Raw genomic sequence first — 17,662 nt, 5'->3', positions numbered from 1 at the left:
CAACACGGCAATTCGCGGAAAAGACAAAGTTGCACACACGATTCAAAATTTTAAAAAGCGTCCAAAATGAAAAAGAAGCTTGTTAAAAGAGAGAAAAAGGCGATCGCCTCGATAGCATATAGTCACATTACGTAGATCATATTACGACTTGTACAAATTTTTTACCTTCTCGTGGATGTTGTACATATCTGAGATATCAGATACCGCTCGTTCCTCGCGAGCTATTAATAATGTCATATATGCAATAATATGTTTTTGACGTTCTTACTCATCCAAACGAAAATGTTACAACTATATATCTATTTTTATTTCCCTATATCCTGGCTATTTCGGAGACTATTTAATAATATTGGATATATTTAATAATAATCTTTCAAGGGGAATCTTCTAAATGTAAAATAAAATAAATTTAATATATATAATGCATTAAAAAATGTATCAAAGATAATTTTATACACGAATTTAAAGCGTTAATAACGGCATTGCTAGTCGAATAATATTGATCACTGCACTTATCATGCAAGAGAAGAGATTAATTTTATTGTTGAGAGTAGAATTAGTTGTTTCGTAATTTTATAAAATATACCAGCAAATATATCATTCTTCGTTTTGATATGATAAAACGAATTATTAATTGACACGCTGATGCGAGACACCCAACATGATTTGATGCACAGATAATCCTTCGATTCGACAGAGCCAATCAATGGTTAAAGAAGCCACTCGCCAAAAGGGACACGCAACGTTAGGAGCAATCTCCGTTCCACACATGTACACACACACACGCACACGCATGTCGAATATTGTTACCTCTGACCACATCGGGTGGCAACTCTTTCGGCTCGTTCTCTCGTATGATCAGCTCCGGCTTTCGAGGTCGCACTGCGGAGTTCACAAGACAAACTCTTTGTCGTATTAACGATACCACTCATTCTCTTCGCGCGCGCGTGCACGCATGTAATTATACGGGAGGAGAGGGAGGGAGAAACAAGAACTCTGTAATTTTAGTCTCTATGTTTCTAAGAGCTTAACAAAGTGAGTCCGCGATATACATACTCGGTACTCCTCTCCTCCCTTTCCAAGTTATGCCAGCAATTAAAGCAGCATTATGCCACATCTAGATTCCCTTATGCACTACTCTATCTTTGCCTGACGTCGTACAATTTCCTTTCTGTTATCTCTACATCAAGAATGCAACCTTGTTTCCAATTGTCTCTGTATTCTACATACTCATCTTTGGACGTATATCTCGTTACCGGGGAAAAAAAAACACGGGACGCATAAGTTCGTATGCAAAGTTACAAAATCTGCGACGAGCTGGGGGATTAATCGAGCGCGCCGGCTAATCATTAGAGCGAAAGAAATTTATGAGCACCGCGAGAGCCAACTTTATCTCTTCCAATTTTCCCGTCGAAACGCATCTCATGCGTTTACGTCCCTTTAATACATTCCGGCCGCTTTATCCGCGCAAGATCCTCCTGGCCGAGAGATTAGCGGCTAGACGGGGTTGCCGACGATGGGGATCGACATCGATCGTTAAGCGTCCGCGTTAAGATTTAACGTGTAATATTCGCAAGAGAGCGATATCCGTTTAAGCGGATTAACGCGGCCGCGGTTTAAAAAGCGAATGCGCGACCACGTATCTGCGCGAGAGACATAGTAATCATCTTACCGGGTTGTTCGGACTCCTCGACCGGTTTCGGTTGGAAGAGCTCCTTGAAGTGCGGCTTACAGTAGAGCGTGCTCTCGTGGCTCTCGTAATTGTCCACGTTGAGCTGCTTGCCGCACTGCACGCACCGGAAGCAATTCTTGTGCCAAACCAGACCCTCGGCCTTTGTCTGCTCCATTTGAAACACGACCTTGCCGCAGCTGCGACAATTCGTATTCGCTTCGCCACCACTTTGACCCACCTGCAACGCGACAAATTCATTAGCACCTTTCGCGGCTTTCACTCTCCACCGTAGCCTCTTTAGAAGAGGCGAGCAGGTGAATTTCTCATCGTCGTTCTCGGTTAAACGTGTACCGAGGTGTGTTAAGCAAAGAGAGTCTAACAAATTGCGTCCAGAGGATGATACTTTCAAATGATTTTAGTGCAATGTGTCAAATATAGATGAGATGTTACTTGGACATAATTTTAGTATCAAATATAAAGGATTCGTAATTTTTTAAGTAAATCACTTTACGTTTCTTCTTAGAATGATTGTAGAAATTTTTATGTAAAAACAATATAGTTTCGAAGTTTTATGAATAACGAAAAGAGAGAGAGACTTACGGCATTTAGCTGCTGTTGCACTTTTCCTGCATCGACCGAACGTACGTGGAGAACTGTCTTCTTAGAGAGAGCATCGAATTTGTTAAAGCTTGATTTCTGTAAATATATAACAGTGATCTTGTCAGAAAGTAGATACTACGAATCTGGAAGCTATAAAAAAGAGGGAAAAAATAAAGAAAACACGAAGAAAAGGTTTCGCAGCATTTCTTCTAGCATCGGAGCAGGAAAACTTTATCTCTTTCGCAACCTTTACTATTCTCAAAATAATATGCAAGGAGAGATGTTTGTAGATTAGAAAAAAAATAAATTTCAAAAATTATCATCGTACGGAAATGGAAATTGTGTACATGCAAAATTATTAAATTATTAAAATTTATTAGGATCTTGATAAGATTCAGATATTCTATTTTAGAGAATAAATAATTAATACCAGAGAGAGAGAGAGAGAGGAAGAGAGAGCTAATGTTATACACAATTATTTATTGCAATTTTATTATTTATTTAATAATAAATATTTTCATAAACATTATAAACTGTATTCAGCTTCTGCACGAATTGTGGATTTCTGATTTCCACAAAAGAGTAATAATTGATTCTCCGAAATGATCAAGTACAAAGGTCTGAGGAAGCAGAAAAATCAATCGCAAGCTAAAAAAGCAAAGCATGTATTTCTCTCTCTCTTTCTTGAGAAAAAGATGGCAAAAGCAATCAAAAACTCTAGATCAAGTCAAGTCAAACCTTTGTACAAGAATTGATCTTATCGCGCTTTATCTCTCTCTCTCGTCAATATTTTTCTTACCTCAAACTTCGGCTTCTCGCATGCACGATCCTTGTCCTTACCCTCGCTCGTTAAGCTTGCCAAACTACAATAGGAAGCCCTCTGTCCCCCGGGGTCGGTTTCAGTGATTGTCAATTTAGGGTTTCGCATGCCGGGAAGAGGTAGACGAGTCGAGAAGAACAAAGAGAAGAAACGCAGGCCGCGAGTTAGTGAAACGGTGGCGTAAAACGAACAACAGGCGGAATACGGTATTCGAATACTTATCGCGGGATGCAGCAGTTAGCGATATTCATTATCCACAGTTATGGCGTCGCCAACGACGCGGCCGGAAATTTTAAAGTCATAATTTGCAGGTAGAGATCCCTCACGCGGCCGAGGACAGGTATATACGCGACGACATCATCATCATCGTCGGAGGCGGAGACGGTGCTCGAGTCTTCGCTAATATTTACGTCCGAGAGTATTAATTTTTTTTTTCTAAACATACATTCTGTGTACCGTGCACTCAATATAAAATGCATCGTCCTTGAAGCGAGCGAGGAAGAAGACGATTTTGCGCGAAGGATCGCCGGTAAAACCAAAAGATATTTGCTTTACAGACGCCACACACATTGTTAAGCAGTCTTTCTTTATTTTCAATATTTTGCTCGCAATCTGTGTTTTACGCCTTTAATTATTGATGTATGACTTGTTGCTCTCTTTGAAAAAAAACTTTTTTTCAATTTGAATTTTAATATCTATGAACGATGGCGAGTACGTGTCACTTCTCCGTCGCCTGCATGCGATGCGTTTTAATCGAAACTTTGCCAACTGCTGCATCAGACGAAGGGAAAGAGGACAAACAAAATGAACGACAAAGGACAACATTGGAAGTAGCACGGAATTTGTTCGTTGTTTCGTCGCGTCGGCCGATCATTTTACGTCACAAGCTCACATCATCATTTCATCTCGAATTGACTTTGCTTTCGGCACTGTCACGCCCTATCAGTCGCATCAATAAGCTTTCTTCAATAAAACGATACGATCACGCACATTTAATGGGTTGGCATTACCGTTAACATGATATATCTCTATGGAGCATATAGAATCATATAGAATCATAGAATGGAATTATGTTAAATTATGTATCCTAATTGGAATAAAAAGGATTAAACTTCTCTCATCAAATGCACTTCAATTTTCAGATAAGATCGGAGAGCGACTCGTTAGATCACGTCGTGGTAAAAGTTAACGAATAAAAAGAGACCATCGCATTTTAATTATTAATTTATCTAAAAAGTTCAGAATTATAATTTCTTGATATTTATTCTTTACATGTATATTTATTATTAATTATTCATGGCTTTATTGTTTTTATTTTATTTTATAGAGACATTCACCAGTTTGTTTTAATTTTGCAATTAAAATAAAAATTCTAACAACTTTGCGACATCTTTAGCCTCATTGCGTTAATTCTCGCGAAAACATTTGACCTGCTTTTCCCGCTTTCCTTTCCATGTTCGGATCTAAGTCGACGAAAAACGCAGGCAAGTACGTGAAATTTCGACGGGACACGCGTGCCCGTTCCCGGGGGCGAAGTCGTGCACCAAAAACCCGATAACCGGATAACCGATAATCGGCGGGTGGAAAAAAAACGCATAATCGCCATCCGGAGTTCGCGTTTCCACGCAATCGGCTGAAGTAGGGCAAATGAGTAGTGGTTATTATCAAGTCGGCCCTTCCATAAATGGAGAGACAGCATTCGCGGCGCGATGGAATCAACTGCTCTGGCGTGTGCATGCGAGTTCTCGGAGAACACTGTACTTGACCGAGCGCTTATTCAAGGAGAGAACCCGAATTACCAAAATTCCTTTCTCACCTCGCTTTCCGCCGAGAGATATGCGTATTAAGAAATTATAAGGTTAAATCGAAGTTAAATCTCCTGCCCTATATAGCCTTAATATCAAGTAACGCCGTGTTTTACAGAATAAATTTAATTAATTAATGAGTAGCATTAAAGAGAGATAAAGATGTAGATTTATGCCAACAGTGAAAGTCAACTCGATCAGGTTTGCATTATTTTTTGCGTGAGAGCTGTTAACTTTTTCAAATATTAAAACTAAATGAAAAGGAGACAAAAGGAAATTAATTGCCTTCCACTTCCACGAAAATGATCGCGAACGTTATACATCTAGAACGCAACGTCCCTATTTTTTCCTTCGTTTGATTATTCGCGATTAATGCGAACGAGGCAAATAATCGACGGTCTTCACAAGTACCGGATAGGATAAAACAATTACACGCCCACCGTCATCTACAGATCGTTACTCTCGAATAGAAATTGCCGATCGCGAGCCACGATGAAAGATACATGTAGTTTCATTAGATCGAGAGTTCGCGATTTATCGCTCGGCCGACTTCGATGTTGTCCGTGTCACTTATAAAAAGTACTTACGAGCGCCTTGACCGACACCCTGGCGAAGACTGTCGCGTCTTTGGTGAATTTCGAGTAACCCTGCTCGCATACTCTCAGATCACCCATCGATCTCGCTTTCTACAGTCGAGCGAGAAAGCGTCAACGAGAATACAAATTAGCAGTGAGTCGTTTTTCGAGAGACGCGAGTTCTGTGAAATATCGATCGTAAGCGATAATGGATCCGTCAAAGTTACGGAAAAAAGTTTCTTATCCGAGGTAGGAAATATTTCACATGCTATATGATTTTTTTAATTTTATAATAATATAATAATATAAATAATAATACCTTATTATTTATATTTTTTTAATTGTGCAATAAAATCTGACAAAATATTTTGTTTACATAATATTAATCGATATATTGTATTTACAAAATATATTTCCATTTTGTTGCAAAAATTCTGTTGTATTATAAAAAGGAAAAAATAATATTTTTCAGAATAAAAATGTTAATTATATTAATATTTCATGTGTCACAGAACTCGCGCTCTAGATGAATGATTAGTATATTATTAAAATGTTTGTATTATATGATTGAAATTCGTCACGTTATGAAGCAAATATCGGAAGTAGCTCATGCAATAACGAAGGTTAGATAATGCAATTCATTCCTGTCGTACATGTCGTATTATGACGAAAACTAATTTGCGACATCGTTAATAAGCATTTGCATGCTTGCACAAATTTTATCTAAACGCAATCTCTTCTTATTTTGTCATTAAGAAAGAAATCGCAAATAAATTATATTTATTTTACGAATAAAAAATTATTGATTATGGGAAGAATGAAAATTTATAAAGATGAAAAAACTTACTCAAGAAAATTAAAACATTTAAAAGAACCTCATCTTTAAAATCTGTTATTTAATAAAATATAATTTCAAGCCTATTTTATTCTATTTTGTATAAAAAATGTTTCTCAAACTTTCTAATTCGAATAAACAGATGAGCATTTTCCACTTAAATTTGTATCTTATATCATTTTTCAACTACAATGAATAAGACAAAACGAACACGTAACATTCGATGCACGTTTGAAACGGATTATAATAGACATATATTATACAAACCTCCTCGGTCTCCACCGCGTGGCTGGTTTTCCCAAAAGCCGCCTGGTCGCCATCGCTCATGTTCGAGATGTCGCCAAAGCTGCGACACTGTTAGTGACAAAATACATCTGACATATGTATCGGCTATTAACGAAGCAAATTTGTGGCGAAAGCATACGAAACAATTTTATCGATTTTGTCGATAGAAATAGAAACGAGACATTTCCTATCTTATACATAGAAAAAAATGTTCGATAAAATGAATTTATCTCGCCTGTATCAATCTCCTCACTATATGTATTTCCCTGCCAATGTGTGTATATATAAATAGTCAATTACGTATTACTTACTAATTGCTTGATGGACACGCCGGTCGCGATTCGTTCTCTGCACAACTTTTCCTGATCGCTACGGCTCGTCTCCGAGACATAGTTCTGTGTCTGCATGCGCAAAAAGAAGAAGAACAAAATGCAGGCGCGGATCAGTGAGTATGCATGCAAACAACGAATATTAAGTACGGTCAAGTGCGTTTTAGCGCGATCCCGCGCTGTGAATCACAATTACACGGGGTATTTTCGCGAGGGAAAAAATATGCATTACTTAATTATATGTTAATGCCAATCGTCACCTTTCAATCATTCGTTCCAACATAGCAGGAAATTACAACTTTCCCTCTCGTAAAAAGCGACTTTATCAAACGTGCTCGGTCATGCTCATTACTTATTCTCATTACTTACTCGCGTAAAAGTGCAAATTTACTCACGCAATTCCCGAAGGTGACAACATAATCTCACCGACGCCTTTAATCAGACGTCGCGCTAATTATTTAGAGCTGCGCCAGCCATTATTTCCGCGATCGTGTCTAGTAAATCGCGAGATGAGGGCTCGGATAAGTCTCGTGCCCGCGTTTATCCATTTGCGGAAAGTTAAAGCGAGAAAATAGCATCTCTCGCGAACGCATAAACGCTTTACTAGAAGAGAGCTTTACCGAGAGAAACGAAAAAGACGAGAAGAAAGAGAGAATATCGAATATTTCATTAAGATTTACCTTAAATGTCAAAAATGTATTTTATGCTGACGAATTCTAAGAATTCTGACTTGCTCCGTTTACGAAAATTTGAATGAAAATATGAAAGAACATCTTATACAATTTCGAAACATCTTGTGTAAAGTATATGATAGCAAAAATTAATTATCCAGATTATAATGTTAATAACAAAATTGGATTAAGATTCGTAAAGATAAAAGGTTAAATAATGTCTCGATTATAATTATTAGTTTGCGGTTAATCTGGGCAATACGCTTTAACGAAACTTACCAGCGACTTAACATTGACGTTCGATAAATCGTCCTCGTCGGAGAAATCGATCATCTCTGAATGCGATCGCCGAGTACCCGTATGCATGCTTGCGTCTCGTAAGCTACAGTTCTGATGAAAAAAAAGAAACACAAACACACTGAGCATGCAATAGTGAGAGATTAATAAGCTGCGTCTACGTTAATTTGTATCGAGTCATTAATCGCGTATGAGATATCAAGAATAATTATCATATGCTGCATTAATTTTATTTACGCGATGTATTTTTTCAGAATCCAAATTTCATAAGTATAAACATTTAAAAAAATTTAATTTCACGTTCTTTCTGAATTTATGAAAATTTTTTTGATTTCAATTCAGAAAAAAATTCAGTCTTCCTCGATAAAAATTTCACGAGCAACTAATACAAGAAGCAATGCATTTACGACAATAAATTTATCTCATATTTTGCTGGTTAAATATACAAGTAATTTATATAATTAATTTATATATAATAAATATATAATTTATATATAATAAATTATATAAATAGTTATATAAAAAAATAATTATATAAATTATATAAATAATTTATATAATAAATTATATAAATATAATTTATATAATAAATTTTTATAATTTTATCAATACAGATGTGCGTATTTGAACCGATATTATGCAAGAGAGAGCTAATTTGCAAATAACAGAAAATTTATATGCAAAATTAAGTTGGCAACGAGAGAAATAAATTTAGCACATTCTAAATATATATACTCACACATATATTGTACTCACGCGATAAACAAGACACATCCCACGATACCGTTAATTGGCATAATTAAGGGATAAGATTCGCATGACACGATTGTTATGAGTACTGGCTTGAAATCATTACTATAGTTGTTTCTATTCGAGCAGTTGTAAGTTTGCCTTATGAGTCAAGACATAAATAGTAACAATCATAACGAAACGATAATACAACTTTCAAATCTTTCCTCTGCAATTGATGACGAATCGTTTAATGCATTCAAATCTTGCTGAGTCAATCGATTTTTGTATAATATAAATACCAAACATTTTTTTTTCCATCGATGTTAACGTCATAAAGGATGATTCGCGGAACAGAAGTAAAAGCTCGCGTTCACGTAGCCTGCAAAGGGAAAACGTCGCAATCTCGATCGATTTATATCGTTCGCCGCTCCACTTCATCAGCGCTTCGATAGCGTATCGGATCTCTGATTCTAAGAGGAGCTAAATAGAAAACTCGCTCCTATATCTGTGCCAACGAAACCCGGAAAAACCGGCGCATGCAGATGACGAAAAATGTCAGCTTCCGGTTTTCACCGAGTTTTGATTTTCACCAGAGAGTTTTATCAAGCGAAGCAGTAATTAACGTGATAACGGTTTCTGTGCACAGTTATTTTATACCCGCGCATTTTGCATGATGGAGGATCGTCCTTATGTTTCTAGAGTAACTACCAATCGAATAATTGACGCTTATTGGATAAGAAATCGCGTTGACATATATACGCCGTGTAGATAATTAACGCGACAGAACAAAATAAACTGGTGAGCATAGCGTTTACGTTGCAAAACGTATATACAGAGTGTCCCGGAATAATCGCTGATTTCCCTCATTCACCCATCCAATTGTTTCTCTAGCGAAAAAACGTCGATACATCGATGATAATACGACTCGTCAGAGCTCGAGATTTGAGATAACTCTACACGGGATTTAATTCGACTTGGAACTTTGATTTGACGTCCTATCAGATTTTCTTTCAACTCGGCTGTTAGAGAATCCACATGGGTGAACGGATAGCTGCGGGACATCCTGTATATATATATATATTACACACACACACACACACGCGCGCGCGCTTGCGCATCTATCAAAACGATTTATCACTTACCACGGAGATGTTCTCCTTCTCGAGATCGCTCTTCTTGCTCTTCTTGGTTTTCTTTGTGCGCGGTGTAAGGTTCGGCGAGGTGGCATCGTTACCTGCGACGCCCTCGATCTTCTTCTTCTTCGTTTTCGTTCCAACCTTCGAGGAGGTCACCACGGAACTGGCGGTCACCGTTTCCTCGCGGCTCTCGCTCTGCGAAAGAATAGAAAAGAAGATAATATAAATGAGTAGATGAATTAAATCTAGAACACCTGAGTTTGAATTTTGTTCTTTTTGATCGTTCTCGCGCGTTCTGGGATTCTTCGCGCGTCTCGAACAATTAAAATGGAAATGCTAATGGTAATTTCTTCCGTTGGAGATACCGAATATAATTCTTTCGTGACTACATGGTATCTAGCACACGCGGGTCTCCCGGAAAGGAATACAGGCCCGTAGAAACTAGATTTAAGCGTGTGCTATTGTGGCGTTCTGGGATTCAATGGACTTTATTGCGCACGTCGACGTAAGTGAAATGCGGTCTTTACGGTGGAACACGAAAGTTTACGTTCGCCCAACGAATGCAATTTGCAAGCAATAATATCAATTTCACGGTATTGTAACGCAATCCTTCCGTCAGACATGTATGGGGCAGTGAAAGAAAGAAAATGACATTAATGCACCGTTTACGTTATCTTTGTTATTTGATGATTTACAAAAAAATAAATCTCCCTTGCCTAAAGCTTTTATTAAGAGTCTATCTCTCCATTTGTCTATCGTTCTGTGTACGTAAAATTCTATTGTGGAAAATGTAAATCAGAAAACTTATATTTAAAAAATAATAAATTAAATAATAATCAAAATTAATAAATTAAATAATAATAATAATAAATTAAATAATAATAAAAAATAATAAGTTAAATAATAAATTACATAGTTTTTGGCCAATAAAACAATCGCGGTTCTTCCTTAAAGAAATCGTTTAAAAATTGCAATATCGAGCATCTTTTTCTATCACAATTATTTAACATAATTATTAATTAGTTAATAATATATTATACAATAAGATATAATAGAAAATATTTTTAACCATTTTTGACTGAATATTCCTTTTACCCACAAATCAAAATTATTGCTCCAACACGATGCTTATCCAAATATCCCGTTGCAAGCTGTTCTTTGGGATGATCAACCGCGTATTCTCAGCGCACATTCGCGATGTGCATACGTGAGCGTACATAACGCGATCATCTGCACGTTAGAAAGGCGAGATTTGCGACGGAATATTTGTTTAATCATATGGTTTCACCGGCGCGGGCGGAACTGCTCCGATATCGCACGCTGCAATTAAAACGTCGCCCGCCTACGTGATTCTCGGGCCGACTTGTAATTGTTCGACTCGTAATAACTCGAGTCGCGCACGCTTACGATAACATGCTGAGGTAACGGAATAATTATCAGAAGAGAGAGTTTACGCGCTCGGGTCCCACAAGTCAAGAAAAAGAAATCAGGATCATAAATTGAAATTAGAAAAGCATTAATTTTCGAATTTATAAATTAAAAAGGTGAGTCGCTCTTGTTCTCCTCGTCAAACCAAAGCAATGATCCGGCTTTGATTCGTTCGGAATATAGCGGAACTAGGTTTTAACAGCGACGTATCGGTTTAGAGGCGACTGATAAGAGCGCCGAGTGTTCATAGAGCTCCGATTTATGCGCAACGGCTTAATCGTTCGACAAGTATGACTGCCCGACAAGGAAGACTTCCGATAAGAGTTCCGCGCGCGAAAAGCAATATTCCGGAACGCATGAGCTATGCGAGCGTAACGCAAAGCCGTGACATAATGCGCACTGACGGTAATCAAGACGACGTGACGTTTGCCTATTAATTACCTCGAGACTCAAGAAACACTAAGCACAACATTTGAGTCCCGTCGTCGTCATGAGTTTATATTTATTTTCATTTGAACGTCGATTGAATACACATCGAATGTAAACATCGATCGACTGACAACACTATGTTAATAGAAAGGAGGATGTTCAATGCTCGATACATCATAGGGAATTAAAACGAGAATTTCGCGAATCTTGACAATAATTCTGATGCGTCTTGTTAATTTTTCTTCAAAGATCTTTAGGACAATTGGAACTCATAGCAAGTCTCTTTGAGATGTTTCACAGGCTATTTGCTTTCTATACTTACGTGCTCTCTGGCACAAAAATACGGAAGCAGAGCTTCGAGAGAGCGCTACGTTTTGATCCTTGTATTCACTCTCATTCCGAGGAAACCGGAAGATACTCGCCTTCCGACCTTTTCTCCACCGAGAACTTTCCCATAGAAAGGCAATCGCGCCGATCACATCATCACTGGTTCACAAAATACAAAATGGTGTACCCAAACGATTCGCGAACTTATCCTAGTAGTCTCTAGCACCGGCCACGCACTCAGAATGACGGACGCGCGTCCACCTTGGCAACGAGGTCGGCGAAGGACAGAGGAAGAAAGAAGGAGTCATTGGAGCCGAATTTCAAGTGCGAGCGAGACGGCCGGCGATCGAAGCGAGAGTGGGAGTCATGTAGAGTGAAAGAGAGAGAAGAAAAAAGAGAAAGAGAGAGAGAGAGAGAGAAAGAAAGAAGGAGAAGACTACAAGGGGGATCGGGGAGAAAAAAGGCGAATGTTCTTGCTCAACAACCGTATCGTCTCCCCCGCTCGCGGCCGAATCCATCAGCGACCTGCACCAGCACCGATGAATCAGACCGATCGTCGTCCAGGTCGTACCTGATCGATGATCATCCTCGGGACGCTGGGGGCGATGCGAAGAGACGCACAAGGTGCCTCAGATATGTCTGAGAGACCGGAGGAACGCGTCTCCCGAGGAGAGCGTGCGCGTCTCGTAACGGGTTCAGGAAACTCGATGCTCTCCAAAGCGTGGCACGCGCTTCCCGATTGGCCGTTTCCACCGGGCACGTGGAACCGATTGGCCAAGTGAGAGCTCTCTGGATTACCGCTGCTCAAGCCAGCAGAACCGAGCCGAGGTGGAACGTCCCGAGGAACAAGCGGCCGGCAAAAGCCGTTCTTACGAGAGCGCAATACGAGCGTACGATCGATTTTGACCTCGATCTCGGTCGGCCCTTAACTGGTGACATAAAACTGATATTGAGTCTCATAAAAAATGAAAATTCAATGAAAAAAGAAGAGGGAAAAAAATTCGTTGAAATTTTTTAATATTCTAAATTTAAATAAAATAGAAAAGAAGTACAATTTCGCGATAAAAATTTACTATTTTTAAAATTTTGCATTCCAAATACACCGCGATAAGCAGATACTTCATTGGAAAAATAAGAATAAATAATATATTATTTATGTGTAATATCATCCTGTATCTCTCCTTTTACATTTTCTTAATTTGCATAAGCAATGAAAGCAATTATTGCCCAGAGAAAATTATCTTTTTTGAAAAATCTGCATTGCATAGATAATAAAATAGAAAATTACAGGAAGAGTAAATAAAACTTAGGGATATAATTATCAAGTTTGACCGAATATCTAGAATACGATACTAGTTAGAAAATGAATCAATTAAGGATGAAATATCTCTTTTTCGAGGATTAATTATTTCCGGAAAATCAATTCAATTAAGGAAGCAAGTGTCATTGTACCGCCGCATGATAAGCAACGTTTCGCGGGTTGATACGAAAATCCACGGTGATAACTCGACTTCCGTTGCCGTCGCACATCTCGCATTTGCATGAAATTTGTGGCGTGAGCGATCGTCACGCGCCGCTGATCGTGGGAGGGTGTACCTTCGAGGGCATCGAGGAGATGAAGGCAGATAATACTGGTTCGGATTTTTCGAGTAATGAGTTGTAGCGAAAGGTACGTTGCGAGTCACAAGTTGCAATTATGCAGGAATGTTGAGATAAATGGATAATCGTAAACAAGGAAAGGAGAAGGGAAGAGGGAGGAAGAGATTATCGATTAATTAGACTTATACTTGTTCTCGACTATTTCAAGTACGTCGAAAACTGGAAAATTAATTAAACGGATTAATAGTAACGGATCACCGATCGCTGTGTAATTTGTATAAATTACATAAATTTGCTAAAACATAAATTTATTAAAATTCTACGCACATCGATGAGAGTATCACGTTATACGTGGATCCCGCGGACGTTCTGAGAATCGTTTACCTGGAGGCAAACGCTGTCGAAAAAGAGGAATAAACGAGATTAATCCCTCCAACGTGTAAAAACATGCGTAGGAGTTACATAGAGCGATGGCGCAATTAGTCTTGCGGAGATTGCTAAGAGGAGTGAATTCACAATGCGCTCGCAAGAATTATCCAACACAAGCAACCTCGAACGGGCTTGCTTAAGTTATGGCATGATTGCGTCTCTTTCTCTCTCTCTCTTTCTACACGATATGAGATGCGTTCTATGCGTATGCTCTTTACCGACAAGGGCAGAAAACAACCCTATCAATTGCAAGATATATAAATTACACAATCTGTATATATGTGAACTAGTCGGACGTTAATGAAACGTTTGGAATTATTTTTCGCACAATTGATCGGGCACGATTTTAATGATAAGTAATACCATAAAAGAAGATATTAATTTTTAAACTTTTAACGAGGTGATAACAATAATGTTATTTGACATTGATAAAACATCAAAGGCAAATCATCGGCAATCAGGCATTAATTATTAACAAAACGATCATTGCTCTTACCTGTAGAAACGACTGGCTCGAAAGAAAGTGCTTTGAAACGGTGAATTTGCTTTGGCACTCGCAAATTAAATCAATGTGTCATTGTCATAAAGTTTATGATAGTGACACATCGTTAACTTTAATTCCTAAACACTGAAAATAGTTGCGAGTGCCAAGATTCGATTTATGCAGATATGTAAACGGATCTTGTCGGCTGTTCGAGTCTCTTTCTCTCTCTCTCTCTTTCCCTCGAGCCGTTTCGTTATACGTGGGCATCGAGTTAATTCACGAAAAAAGCACACTTACATCGCAGGCGTTAGAAACATCGCTCGTCTCCGTCTCATCCGGTGTGGCCAGGGGCGCGCGAGGGGACGTGGGGGGCGCGAACGAATCATCCGCTTTCCCCTCGTTATCGTCTCTCGTCGCCTCGTTAATGTCACCGCTGCGTTCCATCTCACGATCCTCTTCGACGCCGGCTGATTTCGTGGCTTCCTCGACCGTCGTCCATGAGTCCAAATTCTCATCGACGTGCTCGACGACCAGCTTCGTTTCCGAAAAGATCGTCACGTTCGTATCCGACACCACGACCTCGGTCTTCTCGATGAATGTCGAATCCGACGCCGACAGCTCGCTCGAGGACTCGTCCACCGGGTTCTGCGCTTCTTCCGCGATGTCTCTGGGAGATTCCGAGACGGATTCGCTCTCCAGGATCGATATTGCCGGTGAACCGGTAATCTCTGACGCTACGATCTGAGGTGTCTCTTGATTGGCCTCCTCGCTGAGCATATGACGCTCCGTAGCGAGGAACTCTTGAGTGCTGGCCGTCTTCGTGAACATCTCAGGCTGGCTGGCGATACCATCGTCGGAGTTTTCAAATTGTTCCCGGATGCAACGAGGATCCTCTTTGTGTTCCTCGCTCAACTTCGAGTCTGCATCTTCGATGATTTCGGAAGGCTGTTTCTCCTGGGAAATAAGCGACGCAGGAATCTTTTCTTCGATGTAGTCGGGAGAATCCTCGAGCTTCTCGATATGTTCATTCGTAGGAGATTCTTCGTTTGGAAACTCCAGATTATTGAAACTTTGATGGAGCGCTTCGTCGAAGTTGTCGGAGAACTGCTGGCTGCTCGAAAGCAATGCTTGCTCGACGCACGTATCCTGAACGACGTCTGCATTTATTTCATTTTTTTGATCGACATCGGTATGATAAAGATTTTCGTCGTCCGGCAATTCTTGCGCCAGTTCCTCCTCCTTAGTCGCGAAGGATTGGGAGATCGACGTGTCGATGAGCTCGTTCGTGACGTTACTAGAATCCAGGACGTCTGTGGCAGGCATGACGTGATCCTCGGTGATTGCCTGATACTCTTCGACAGGTTCCTTTCGATTCGACAGCCAATCGTCATCGCACGTTTCTTGAACGACTTCCGACTGTTCGATAAACACCTGTTCCTCCTCCTCGTCGGGAGAATACACCGGTTCCGATTTTACGACCTCGGCATTGGCGTCCGGAGACACATGTCCGTTTTGGTGGGGTTCCTCGATCAAAGCATAATGTTCGCTCTCGGCCGCTATAAACTCGGCGTTAATATCGATAGGATCCGGTCGACGATCCAGGATGATCCTCTTGATCGTCTCCGGTTGAGTGACGACGGATTGTTCCTCGAGCTCTTCGGCGATGTCGTCGTCGCTCTTGCTCGAGCAGATCCTTAGCGCTAGCTCGCTCTCTATCAATTCCTGCAGGCTCTTGTCCTCATTATCGAGCTCGTTACGCGTATTGTTCGTGAGTACGAGATCGTCATCGTCGTCTTCGTCGCATAACGAGATTAGTTGATTGTTACTCGCGGTTAAATCATCCAAATCAATCAAACCGTTGTTAGACTGAACACCGCACACCTCGCTCTTCTTACTACTTACTACATTGATCGATTTCTTCGTCGCCACCTCCGCCATCGTGATCCCTCGTGCGGTCACACTGTGGACGCACCTGGAAGAAGACGATCAATAATTTAAATCATCAGAAATATAAATAAGCACATTTATAATGCGATATTAATGTAATCGGGAACTTGTCCTAATTTAAAGAATGTTAATGTCGCGATAAGCCAATAAACTTCTTTTATATTTCGACACTTCATAAGAGAATATATGATATGTTGCAATAATAGGCTTCTCTCTCTTCCTAACGCGAACAAAAAGAGCACGTATGAATTTATAGACGATTAATGCCGAGATTCAGATTAATACAGAGTTGAAACTGGGCAACGGGAACGTGAAATGTAGAACCGATAAATAACATTCACGAGTAACCGGTTTTCCTATGTAATTTCGAGCTAGAAAGTGTGAGATGGAATAAAAATTCCACGAGATGCTCGTTTGCAAAGCAAGGAAACGTAAGACGCTACGCGTAAAATTAACGTTTCGAATAATATAATGAAAAGTTTATTTATAACACGCTGTTCTTATAAAATAGATATCGAATAAAGATGCACGAGTATGTTTATCAAAATTAAATTATATATACATTAACCTCAAGATTAAATTTTATATTATAAGGACACACTATAAATTTCATCAAAATAAAATTTTTGTGTTCAAATATTTCTTTCAAAATTCTATATAAATTATGTCATAATAAATCTTTTTATACTCTTGCGATTTTCTTAATCAATCATAATAGCACATATTGAGAATAATAATTTAAGGATCATTAAAAAATATATATAATCGACCAAAACTAGCCAAATTTCTTGTTTATTTGTTAAAAATTACGACGTTTCGACCATATGGTTGTGGTTAACATTGTCTATAAAATAACAAAAAAACTAAATACCTTAATAAAACGTGGTAAGGATATTTTACATAATAACGATAAAACAAATGTTGTATATAAATTAAATTGCAAAAATTGTAATGTGTCATATATTGGGCAAACAAAAAGGCATTTACGTACTCGAGTGAAAGAGCATTTTAGCAATATAAAATTGCATGAAACGAATCATTCTGTTATAAGTAAACATAGATTAGAATCAGGACACGAATTTGACTGGACGAAACCTAATATATTACACAATGAGAAATATGTGCGAAAGAGAGAAATTGCTGAAATGTTTTATATTAAAAAATCCAATAACTCAATCAACCTACAGAAGGACACGGATAACTTAAACAACATCTATGGCAAAATAATAAAGGTCGTGTAGTTTATTATTTCCGATTTAACA

The 17,662-nt window shown here is 39.0% G+C and overlaps 1 protein-coding gene across 13 annotated transcripts in view; it reads right to left on the bottom strand.

Moving 5' to 3' along the window:
• The window catches only part of LOC145972364 (uncharacterized), a 71,469-nt gene that overhangs the window by 17,684 nt on the left and 36,123 nt on the right, over positions 1-17,662 (bottom strand). For 3 of the 13 annotated variants that reach the window (XM_083100924.1, XM_083100941.1, XM_083100964.1), the window contains exons 2-11: positions 14,751-16,425; positions 9,764-9,952; positions 7,872-7,982; positions 6,904-6,993; positions 6,575-6,661; positions 5,485-5,583; positions 3,072-3,152; positions 2,273-2,368; positions 1,673-1,910; positions 811-882 (exon numbers count right to left, since the gene is read on the bottom strand). In XM_083100924.1, the coding sequence (XP_082957050.1) occupies positions 811-882; positions 1,673-1,910; positions 2,273-2,368; positions 3,072-3,152; positions 5,485-5,583; positions 6,575-6,661; positions 6,904-6,993; positions 7,872-7,982; positions 9,764-9,952; positions 14,751-16,391 (2,704 nt within the window). In that variant the 5' untranslated portion in view covers positions 16,392-16,425. The remainder of the gene's footprint in view (positions 1-810; positions 883-1,672; positions 1,911-2,272; positions 2,369-3,071; positions 3,153-5,484; positions 5,584-6,574; positions 6,662-6,903; positions 6,994-7,871; positions 7,983-9,763; positions 9,953-14,750; positions 16,426-17,662) is intronic. The other 10 variants (XM_083100927.1, XM_083100930.1, XM_083100934.1 and 7 more) reach the window with 10 other exon arrangements.

The sequence above is a fragment of the Camponotus vicinus genome, unplaced genomic scaffold (genome assembly GCF_025532165.1).
Source record: "Camponotus vicinus isolate PSW18456_S1 unplaced genomic scaffold, iyCamVici1.0 SCAF_1, whole genome shotgun sequence".
In the NCBI taxonomy this organism is placed as follows: domain Eukaryota; kingdom Metazoa; phylum Arthropoda; class Insecta; order Hymenoptera; family Formicidae; genus Camponotus; species Camponotus vicinus.
This window is presented reverse-complemented; position numbering and strand designations above follow the sequence as displayed.